Source organism: Mus pahari, chromosome 16 (genome assembly GCF_900095145.1).
Source record: "Mus pahari chromosome 16, PAHARI_EIJ_v1.1, whole genome shotgun sequence".
Classification (NCBI taxonomy): Eukaryota; Metazoa; Chordata; class Mammalia; order Rodentia; family Muridae; genus Mus; species Mus pahari.
Window position 1 is genome coordinate 49908207 of NC_034605.1, and position 12205 is coordinate 49920411.

The following is a 12205-nucleotide window of genomic DNA, read 5'->3' on the forward strand; positions in this document are numbered from 1 at the left end:
TTTTTTTTTTTTTTTTTTTTTTTTTTTTTTTTTTTTTTTTTTTTTGATAGGCTTTTCACCTTGGCCCAATCTCAGGCCAGCCTTGAATTTTCTTTCCTCCCGACTCAGCTACCTGAGTGCTGGGATTGCAGGTATGTCCACCAGGCTTGATTTGCTGGCTTTATTTATTTAAAGAGAGGCATAAGCGGGGCCGGGAGATGGTTCAGCAGCTTACGCACTCCTTGCTCTCACACAAGAGCCAACAAGTTGCTCCCAACTGCCTGTAACTCCAGAGCCTGGGGCTCAGATGTCTCTGGCCTCTATAGACATCCACGCATACCCATACAGACACATATACACATAAACACGGTTAAAACAATTAAAGTAAATCTTTAAAAATAAACATAAGGAGTATAATATCTACCCTGTGATAAGGGTGCCTGCCGCCTGCCGCCTGCCTGACAACCTGAACCAATGCACAGAATTGAGGGAGAGAACTGGCTTCCTGCAGGTTGTCCTGTGACCTACACATGTCACACTCACACACACAGACATACACACATACATATACATACACAGTACATACATACACATGCATGCACACACTTACATACACACGTGCATACACACATATACACATGCACACACATATGCACATGTACCTATATACACATACATACACACAGACATACACATGCATAAACACACACACTTACACATATACATATAGACATGCATATAAACATACATGCATATGCACATACACACATACACACACATATATACACACACAGAGGCACATATGTACGGACACATGTAATTAAAAAGAACATTGACTTACCAAATAACCTTTTAAGTTCAGCATCTGGAACATAAAATGGTGGGCCTAGGAAAAAGAAGTGTGATGAAGAATAAGTTCCTTTTTCAACACTAATTCCAAAGACAAACAAATTCTTGGGGTTCACCTCTCAGCTTAGTTCAGAGATGTCATGGATACTTATTCTGTAAACCACTCAGGAATCCAGATAGGTGAGGATGAAGCTGGTTGTTTTGTTTTATTGTGGAGTATGTGTGTGGGCATTTTTAAAGATAGGGCCTTATGTAAACCCAACACGTAGAGAATCAAGATGGCAGGGTCAAGAGTTCAGGGACTAGCCTGGGCTCCATTGGCAGCTTCCTTTGCAAACAAAACCCAAGGAACCAGGTGTGGTTGCAGCACCCACTGGGTGGAGGAGGAGTGTTTGGGGACTCAAAACTGGCCAACCAACCCAGCAACCTTCTTCCCCAAACAAGAAATCTAGGGGAGCCTTACAAAGTAAAAGTCTGATTATTTGGTTTTAACTCCTTCATGAAAATAGGAGTCTGTCCAAGGAAAACACTAATCTTCCCTGTGCAGGCTGGGCTGTGTCTCAGTGGGAGAGCCCTTGCTTAGCACTGTGAAAGCCCTGGGGTCCAACCTGGGTGCTGCAAAAGCTTCCCCCCAAAGCAATCAGATGCGTCAGATGAAAATATCCTTTCTAGACATTCAAGACGAAAGAGTCAGGCCAGGGGAGAAGCTAGATAGGAGGCACCAGCAGGCACCACTCCCTGGGCTTGATCCCTACCAATGCCACTACTACATAAGACAAAATGTAAGAGGACAGTAGCAGCATACAATAGACAAAATTAAAAAGGTTAGCTAGAGCCGGGCCTGGTGGCGCAGGCCTTTAATCCCAGCACTCGGGAGGCAGAGGCAGGCGGATTTCTGAGTTCGAGGCCAGCCTGGTCTACCAAGTGAGTACCAGGACAGCCAGAGCTATACAGAGAAACCCTGTCTTGAAAAACCAAAAAAAAAAAAAAAGGTTAGCTAGGTGTGGTGGCCTGTGACATAGTCCAGCACTTAGGAGCCTGAAGCACAAAGAGCTTGAGTTTGAAGCTAGCCTAGGCTAAGTTCCTGAGCAGGCTGAGCTTTAAAGTGAGACCTTGTCTCAAAACCAAAACCAACCCATTGTTTTAGAGATTTTCCTACAACCCCACAGTTCCTTGCTTGTCTGAATTCCCGTGGGGGTGTATTTGAGTGTGCATCAACATTCGCCTCATGCAGCTCCACCGCTGTGAATAGCACAGCCACGCAACGCCCATGGCAGGGCAGCCATGTTTCTTTCTCTTACTCTAGAGCTCGTGAGCTATCTCTTTACATTAGGATCATCCATTCCTTCCTTGTACAGTTTGAACAAAATACGGAAGGAGTGTAAGAAAACATGGACAGTGTGGAAGAGTCCACTGTTCTCATTAGCCCAGAATTATCTTCATACACATAAGCAGTGTGCTTCCCATGAGATAAGTCAGGGAAAAAGAATTCTTACGTGTTCATAGAATTGAATTGGGGAAATTAGGCAAACAGAACCAAAACAAGTGTTACCTGTGTGTTTTGTTGGATCATAAGAAAGGACAGCCACGAGGTACTGGAACTCTTTTCTCAGTAGGGACAGTATTATATCTGCATAGCTAGAAAGAACACACACATACAAAACCATATGTTTCATTTCTCTATAGAGGCCGGGCTGGAGGGGACAAGAGGCGATAAAGGAAGCCAGCATTTACTATCAACTGTACATAAAAGCCATCAATAATCATATAAACCTGTGTGGCCCCCAGAAGTTCATACACTTAAACAGTGGTTCCCAGTTGGTTGAATGATTTGGGAGGTGTGGCCTTCTTGTAGGAGGTATGTTGCTGGGGTAGGCCCAGGAGGCCCACTGTGCCTCCTGCCTGCAGATTAGGATGTGAGTAAGCTTCCAGCTACTGCTCCAGTGCTATGCCTGTCTACCCACTGCCATGCCCTGCCAGTCATGTTGACAGAGGGTCACAGACTCACCCTCTAAACGGCAAGCTTTCTTTTATAAGCCGCCTCGGTCATGGTGTCTCTTCGTAGCAATAGAATAGTAACTAAGAACTGGTTCTTGCTGCTCCTTGCCCAGGTTGGCAGGTCAGCCTGGGCTACATAAAGAATTTGAGGATAGCCTTGGTTAAATCTTAAGACCAAAAATAAATAAATAAATAAATAAATAAATAAAAACAAGAAAGAGAGAAAGAAAGATAAAAGTACTCTTTTGAGCAGAGCTCTTCACTTTTTAACTTTCTGACGACCCCTGCCCTCAATGTAGTCTCATTCTATAGCCCAGGCTGGCCAGGAACTCACTATGTAGCCTAGGCTGGCTTCAAATTGACAGCAACCCGCCTGCCTGAGCCTCTCAAGTGCTGGGAGTGCAGGTGTGAGACACCACAGCTGGTGTGACCCTTGCTCTTAGGAAGAAGCAAGAAGAATCATGTCTTTAGGATGACCAGGCTGGCCTAGTCGTATCTCTTGGGACTGACAGACATCAATTCTCTTGGAATGTGGACCTTCAATCAATCTCAAAAAAAAAAAAAAATCCAGAAAGCAGGGCTGGAGAGATGGCACAGTGAGGGCACACACTGCTCTTGCAGAGGACCAGAGTTTGGCTCCTAGCATCTACACTGGGTGGCTCATAATCACCTGCATGTTCAGATCCAGGGTATCCAATGCCTTCTGGTCTCCATGGGCATCCACCATGTGTACATATGCGGGCGCGCACACACACTGGGTGGGAGATGGGCAGGGAGAGGTAGAGCAGGAGAATAGAAGGATCTAGACTCTCAGGCCAATCAGAGCTCGATTCCCCCAGGTAAACCTCTACTTGGGTGTCACTGCCTGGTCAGCCATAAACGGAGAGCGTCAGTGTCCACTAGGCTGTCCTTCACAGCCAAGGGTAGAGGACCAAATGCAGGAAGCAGCTGGGCCCAATGCCTGCCTTCCCTTTGGTCTGCATCATGCTCTTTCCTTGCCATCCTATGGCTTTTTATTGAGCAAACCAAACCCCAAAGAAACAGAGATACATGTTGGAGGGGGCTCAGGCTATACCTACAAACTTAAAACGTTTTGCATAACTGAATGTTAGGAATATGGTGTGTTAGGAAGGCTGAAGGGGTTTCGGTGATGTTTTTGCGCTGATAAAGGACACTGGCACCATGTGGAAATGCAGAGCATACACAGGAAAAGCAGTGTGGGCATATGGAAGAAGGAGCAGAGTGGCATGCTATAACTTCATGGCAAAAGCCACGCCCCCTTCCCATCCCCCTACAATCCCTCAACACCCCTCCCCACTCCCTGGTGCATGACAGGACTTCATGAACAGCTGTTGAAAGCTGAAGGCAAAGGAGCAGGACTCAAGTGATGGTTCAGGAGCAAGCACCGTGGAGAAAAGTCCAGAAGATGGAGGGCAAGGTGGAACACAGGTAGAAAAATGAGCGGAGGGGAGAAGAGAGAGAGATTATCATTGAAGGAAAGAAAACATGGATATGTCTAGTGTGGAATCTTCTAATTTTCAAAGATTGGGTTTGGCTAGAAGCTTTACTTATGAAGCAATTAGTTTTTAAATAATAATAATAATAATGATAATAAACGGTGTCGCTGAGATGGACCCTGAACATTGGCTGTGTGTGTGAAGAGCCTGCCTCTGTGTAATGAGTAATTCAGTATCCAACCTGCCAAATTCAAGGAGACACACGTGTGGTATTACACAGGAAAGGGGGGATTGCATGTCTCTCACAGGGTTTCCTAATTTTACTTTCTAGTGAGGCTAGTTATAATTATGATCACCCAAAGTATGAACAAGTGCTCTTGTAATGACAGCCAGTAGTTTATAGTTCTCTGTAGTTAACATTCCTCCTGGATTTCATTGCTCCTATTTGTCTGTCTGTCTGTCTGTCATCTACTGATCTATCCATCTATCCATCCATTAGCTATCATCTATCTATCATCCATCCATCTATTATCTATCTATCCATCCATCCACCCACCCATCAATCACCTATCATCTATTGATCTATCCACCCATCTGTCCATCCACTATCTATCCATCTATCATCTATCAATCATCCATCCATCCATCACACATCTATCTATCCATCTAGCATCTATTACCTATTTATCTCTCTGTCCATCCATCTATCCATTCATCTATCAATTGATCCATCTATTATCTATTATCTATTTGTCTCTCTATCCATCCATCTATCAATCCATCCATCCACCATCTATCAACATAGTTTCATGGGTTTATTATGAGGCCCAGGTTCACCGGAAACTCCCAATCCTTATGCCTCAGTTTCCCCAGTGCTAGGATCACTGGTGTGCATGGCCACTCCTGGCTCCACAACAACTCTTGAAGACCATTTAATGTGAAGCTCTGAGCAAACTCAGCAGGTACTGTCAGGTACTAGCTGCCTAACTTGAGACACATCTCTGACTTTAAATTTCTCATCTGCAAACTGGAATCATAGACAGCATCTATGTCACAGGGGTGTCATGCTAATTATATGAGCTAACACACACAAAATAATTTCTAGCAATGCCTGGCACAGGACAAGAGTCCAATGGTGTTAGTGGCAGTTAGGTACTGAAATGGACTCAGGTGGCAGAGGGGTAAACTGAGGCCTAGAGAACCACACAGTGCTTCCATCAAAGCTTGCAAAGTGACCGAGCCACTGGCTTCAAACACACTTTAGCTTTCCTCAGACTCAGCTCAACACAAAGGAAAGCAAGTCAACTGAAGAAACCAACTTACCGATCATGATCGCCTGGATTGATAGCCACTAATGCTCCTCTATCCCAAATCCTGTCAAACTTGCCGATGTTTGCTCTGCTCAAAAGAGAGGGCAAAGGGTGTTACATTCTATCTGGAAAAGGTCAAATCTCAAACAGGATGTCTGGGGTTCCCCAAGGGGCACTTTGGGGCATCACCGATCACCAAGGTCTCAGTAGCTCACGCCTGCTTTTCTTTATAGACATCAGAGGAGTGTACTGACCCACTTGTGGGACTGTCCACCTCCTAACTCCCACAGCATTCTGTTTTGCTTTGACTGGAAAGAAGAGGTAGGGACCTCGGGCAGTGATGCTCAGGCATCAGGCTCTGTCGGGTACCATCCTGCCTCCTGCACCTTGTAGTTGCCTTTGTTACAGGCTCAGGTGCCAGGTGGAAGACAGAGTCTTCCTCTCCCTACTTCCCCCTACCTGCTCTGCATCACAACAATGATTTTGAAAGTCCAGGACCTGTCCCCGCGAAGCAGAAAGACGAGGCTTTGGTAAGAGCAGGTGCAGGACAATTCTTTTCTTTTCTTTTTTTTTTTTTTTTTTAAAGATTTATTTATTTATTATATATAAGTACACTGTAACTGTCTTCAGACACTCCAGAAGAGGGCGTCAGATCTTGTTAGGGATGGTTGTGAGCCACCATGTGGTTGCTGGGATTTGAACGCCGGACCTTCGGAAGAGCAGTCGGGTGCTCTTACCCACTGAGCCACCTCACCAGCCCAGGACAATTCTTGAAGCTGCAGAAGTGTACAGGAGTGAACAGATCTCCACCCATCTTATCATCTCCCAGCAGGGCCCACCTCCATTACTATTGTTGATGTTGTTGTTATCACTTGTAGTGAGAATTTAAGCTTCTTTAAAAATACAGAAATAGATATTTTCGTTTTAATCCCCGATGTGGGGCTGCTTCAGATTTTCCGTAGCAGCTGACAACGATTTGCCTCATGCTCTAGCAGGGGCGTGGTTTTACCAGCTGCAGATAGTTGCTGCGAGTAGACGATGTTTGGAATTCTGGGAATGGGTCAGAGGATATATAAATGCTAGGGCCCCAAGACAGTAGGGTGATGGCTTTTGGTAGGTTGTGGTTGATTGCTGTTTGTCGAGAAGTCGTGTACAAAGAGATGAGGAGAAGAAATTAAATATCCTGACTTCGAAGATTAAACTTGCCCCAAGGAACTCGATGTCCCTAATTAGCAGAAAATAGTCTAAGGATAAATTCTCTCCCTTTCCCCTCTATCCTTTCTCTCCTACCTAGTTTTAGGGGGTTGAAAGAGTAGAGGAGGAGAGGTGGAGAAGGTTAAAAGAAAAAAGAACTCACAAAGTAGCCAAAAGTCCAGCTACAATTATTACTATTATGATGATGATGTGTATATGGTGTGTGTGTGTGTGCAAGCACATGCATACTAAGATGTGCATGTAGAGGTCAGAGAACAACTTTCAGGAGTTAGTTTTTTCCTTCCACTGTGGGTTTTGAGGACTGAACTTAGGTCATCAGGCCTGTAGGACAAGCACCTTACCCTCTGAGCCATCTTGCTGGACCAAGGTTCACTTTCTCCTTGAAATAGCTCTGGCTGGCCTGGAACTTTATATCTAGACCAGCCTGGTCTCCAACTCACAGAGATCTGCCTGTTTCAAGCGTTGCACTAAAGGCATGTCCCATCACTCCCCTTTAAAAGAACAAACGGACGGTTCAGTGGAAAGGAACTAACCACTAAGCACGGTGCCATGAGTGTAGGTATAACGTTATTGTGTACTGTGTATAGATTATCCTTCTATTATTCAAATGCTGATTTCTCTGCCCCCATGTCTGGTTGCAATCCGGACATGGCACTGTTATGCTTATTCTAAGTATCCCCTGTCAGAATGTTGTGTAAACAGTGCTCCCCATTTATTCTCTGATTTGTCAATAAAAGCCAATCGGCCAATAGCTGAGCAGAGGAAAGAAGAGCTGGACTTCCGACTCTAGTGAGGGGAGGAACAGAGAGAGGATTCACCATGAAGAAAGGGTCAGGAGCTGCCATGGGAACGCACTGGAGCAGAGGGAGCCAGATTTAAAATGCAAGTACCTTGGGGATTTTGGCTGGGAAGTAGCCAGATTAGAGGATTAGGATAGGTTAATTAATGCTCAGATATTGTGCTGTAAAGTTTGATTAAAATAAATTGTATAGTGTCTCTCTCATTTATTTGGGAGCTAGGCAGAACAAAGAAAAAACATGTCATTTTTAAAGTTGCTCTAACATGCGAGTTCAGAGAGCCAGAACCCATGTCAAAGCAAGACATGAAAGTCCTGTGCTCCTGAAGTGAGCTGGGAGGTGGAGATGGGAGCACGCCCAGAAGTTTGAAGCCCAGTTTGAGTACAAAGCGGCTGTGAAACTGTCTCAAACAGGGTGGAAGGCAAGAACTGGTGTCTAAGGTTGTCCTCTGACTAACACTCACATGCCACAGCATGCACCCACTCAAACATCCACTCACATTCTCACGAATACTCAGTCACATATGCTCACACACACACAACAGTGCAGACAGAGCGGCCAGCCACATAGACACGCATGCTAACATTCACACATAGTTCACTCTTATATACTCACATGCTGACGTTTACATAACACATGCCCATTCACTCTCTTGCTCTCTTTCACACTCACGTACTCACACACAGTGGTGCAAAGGTATCACCCAGTCACACTCACATTTACACAAACACTCACTGTCACACTTACACACTCACATGATGGTGCAGATGCATACAGAGCACTCGGTCCTACCTGGGAAGATCAAAGATGCTGCAGCAGTATAAGGAAATGCTCCCTGAAGAACTCTGTAATGAAACAAAGCAGAACAGGGTGTTTTATACTTAGTTAGGACGTCTTTAAACGATCAAGGAAAGGAAACGGGATGTAGACAAAGCCAAGGAGATAGGGAACACACATTAAACACAATAAAGTTTACTAGGCTTTAACTGGACCTTATGTTTTCTTTTAAAACCTGGATGGCGGCCAGCCAAATGGCTCAGAGGGTAAGGTGCTTGCAGCTAAGCCAGGCAGGCTGGGTTTAATCCCTGAGCCTACATGGTGGAAGGAGGGAATGGACTCCCACAAGCTATCCTCTAACCTGCACATGTGCACCACAGTATCTGCACACAGATATATATTCTACCATCTATAAATCTATTTCTAATATCAATGTAGCTATTATCCATCATCTATGTACCAATCTATCATCTATGTGCTTAGTTCCAATTCTATCATTTATCTTTAATATCAAATCATATCAATCATCTTTTGTTTTGAGACAAATCTCACTATGTAGCCTAGACTAGCTTGAATTCATGATCCTCCTGCCTCCACCTTCCGAGTGCTGCCATCTGTACGCTAAAGGCCTAGCTCACCACAGTAGAGAGCGGCAGTGCATGAGGTGTAGCTAACCTGTGGTGAAGAGCGCCCATCTGACACTTGTTTAACATCCTCATTTATTCACGGTAATAAATAAATAAATAAATAAATAAATAAATAAATAAATAAATAAAAATCGGGTTTCGGTGAGGCGTGGAAATAGTTACCACAATCGATGCGAACCTTAAATACTTTGGCTCCAGCAATTTCGGCGAGTGGTTCTTCTGTGAAGGAAAGATTCTGCTCTGCGAAAAATTCCCGAATCCCAATTTCACTGATTTCCACACCAACCACAGTGTGGCCCCGGTCTGCGAACCTGCAGAAAACCATATTTACAACAAAATAAATACCACGATTAAACAGACATGTTCTCCCTGGCTGGAACTAAAACTCAGTATCAGAGTCCCCGCCATGCCTAAGGCCCCGTGTTGAAAAATTTATCAGCACAGAAGAAAGAGGAAATAACCAAAGAAATCCATTGTTTACCTTAATTCTAAGGGATCCATATTTTTTGCAGGCATTCATATAAATGTGTTTGATTAGAGGGAATGATTTTCAATCCCTTCAAATCAACATTGGCTATTGATTAATTTTCTGTGATGATGGATATGGCTACCACTTTCCTCGACAAGACACAGCCATGGGCCACACTGGCTACTAAGTATGTAGATGTGGCCAGTCCCATAGAGATTATTTAACATTTTTGTTTGGCTTATATAGCCAAGTCAGGCAGGATGTCACCACCAGCTGCGGTACTGTGGAGGCTGAAGACCTTGCACTTGAGGCCATGCCAGACTATATGGCAAGACTGTTTCAAAATTGAAAAAATATAATTAAATGAATTTTTAAACACTGCTACATGTGGCTGCTGGTTGACCCACTTAAAAGCCTGAGGCACTGAATGTTTTCTGACAGTAGTCTTACAATTTCCACTTATTAACAATAAATGTGATTGGAAAAAGGAATCTTATTACCATATGCAAATAGCTAACACTTTACTAACAAGCACTGTAGTTACAGAGTTCACATTTTGAGGATCTTAAGGTCGAAAGGAAACAGTAACAGGTGCACAGATATTGAGACACAGAAGTGAGTTTATATCAAGTCACCAAACTGGTCAGCCTTACTGTAATGCAGTACGAGCCCAGCTAAACATTACTGGACTACACAAAAGCATGCGCAGAAGTCATAAGGCTGATGGGAACGTGACGGTTAGGAATCAATATGAAACCTATGTGAGCTGGGCATAGGGACACAGGCTTATAATCTTGGGACATAAGAGGCCAGACTGTCAGTAGTTCAAGGTCAGCAACAGCGATGTAATATGTCTGAGACTAGCTTGGGCTGCGTGTGACTCTGTCTCAAAGACCCACAAAAGGGGCTGGAGAAATATCACAGTGGGTAAGAGCAGGAGCTGCCCTGACAGTCTCAGCACCTGTATCAGGTGGCTCCCAGTGGCCTGTGACTCCAGCTCCAGAGGCCTGGGTACCTCTTCTAACCTGCACTCATGCCACACGCCAGTCAACGAGTACTTAAAATAAATCTTTAAAAAAACATATCAAGACCAAAAGCCAGGAACAAGGCAAAGGCTGAATGGGTAAAGAGCTCCCTGCACAAGCATGGGGACCCGAGTTCAGATCCCCAGCATCCCCAGAGAAAGCTAGGCATGGCAGCCATGCCTGTAAGACCAGCTGTGAGGGAGAGACAAAAGGACCCTGGCGTGTCAGGAGAGCCCAGTTTCACTGGAGATCTTCTCTAAAATATAAGGGGAAGAGCAATAGACGAAGATGGCTTGTGTGGACTTTCAGATCATATGTGTGCATTTGCACATACAAGTGCATATACACATGTATAACACACACACACACACACAGCTTCAGAAGGTGGGTGTTGGAGAACGTTCTGCTGGAATTGCTGTGGAGTGCTGGGATGAGGAAAACCAAATAGGAAGTTTCTAACACCATGTGTGGAGGGGCAAGGCTGGGCCCAGGGTCCGCTGGGGTAGCGAGGCGCCATTTGAAGAGCACACATGTGCATTTAGTATTATCAATAGGCAGCTTAACTCATCTCGACAGGGTTTGCTTTTGACCTGACGTCGTCATCTTCAGATGAAATCACAGGCGAGCAAAGGTGAGCATCACATGATGTTCCTCTCATCTATTAACTGGGAACGAGACGGAGTGTGCCTATTATCTAGCTACGCAAGAGCGCACACTCCCACTGTGGGCAGAATGTGGGCTCCTTATTGTTCTAGAAGGAAACATACTAATAACTTGTCTCTCAGACTGCTCGGGGGATTTGTACTCTAGCATAGAGACTCTTTCTTTCATTCCCCATACATGCTGCTGGAATTACAAAATACAAGCAAAGAAGTTATCCAAGTTGACTGGATGTCTTTGTAGTTACTGCCCAGTCAACACCTGCAGGGTAGCCTGGAATACAAACAAGGCAAAAGGGAAACGCTAAAATAACGTTCCTACTTCATTTGAATGCTTTTTGGCCTCTTTGCCTGGTTAGTTTATGTGCTCATATTCAATGCCTGTATATACACAGAGAACACTTACAGAAGTAAAAAGTACTCTAATATGGCAAGTGACATGCAATGACAGTAGTTTGAGTCTGGACTTTTATTTCAGTTATTATTTTGCAGCTTAGGGGAATGAATCCTGAACCTGTGGGTATTAGGCAAGTGCCTTCCCATTGAATCACATCCCCAAATCCTTGTTTTTTTAATATAAATGGATTGAGACCCCTCCCAAAAAAAATTCAATAACCACACCCAGCTAGCGAGCTATATGGTGTCAATAATGTTGCCTAAGCTCTGCACTCCAGCTGCAGTTACCATTCCTGTTTATTTTGTTGTTTTCTCACAGATAGTTTTCAAAGTCACTCTTCTGGTTTGGTGAGAGAGCATTAAAACATATGTCTAATAATTCTGTTGTTGTTTGGAGACAGGGTTCCTCTGTATAAACTGCCTTGGCTGTCCTGGAACTCACTTTGTAGACCAGGTTGGCCTTGAACTCACAGAGATCTGTTTTTCTCTACCTCCCTAGTGCTGGAATTAAAGGCATGCTATCATGCCCGGCTAGAGATATAATTCTTAATTTCATGGCCACACTTGAATTTCAGGTTATAACAGCCATTTTAAAATGTTATTTGTGGGCAGTGGTGGCACATGCCT

General features: G+C 44.3%; 1 protein-coding gene across 2 annotated transcripts in view; it reads right to left on the reverse strand.

The window, feature by feature from the left end:
* The window catches only part of Tpmt (thiopurine S-methyltransferase), a 17817-nt gene that overhangs the window by 1068 nt on the left and 4544 nt on the right, over positions 1-12205 (reverse strand). For both annotated transcript variants that reach the window (XM_021215888.2, XM_029547522.1), the window contains exons 4-8: positions 9208-9340; positions 8398-8450; positions 5607-5681; positions 2381-2466; positions 821-865 (exon numbers count right to left, since the gene is read on the reverse strand). In XM_021215888.2, the coding sequence (XP_021071547.1) occupies positions 821-865; positions 2381-2466; positions 5607-5681; positions 8398-8450; positions 9208-9340 (392 nt within the window). The remainder of the gene's footprint in view (positions 1-820; positions 866-2380; positions 2467-5606; positions 5682-8397; positions 8451-9207; positions 9341-12205) is intronic.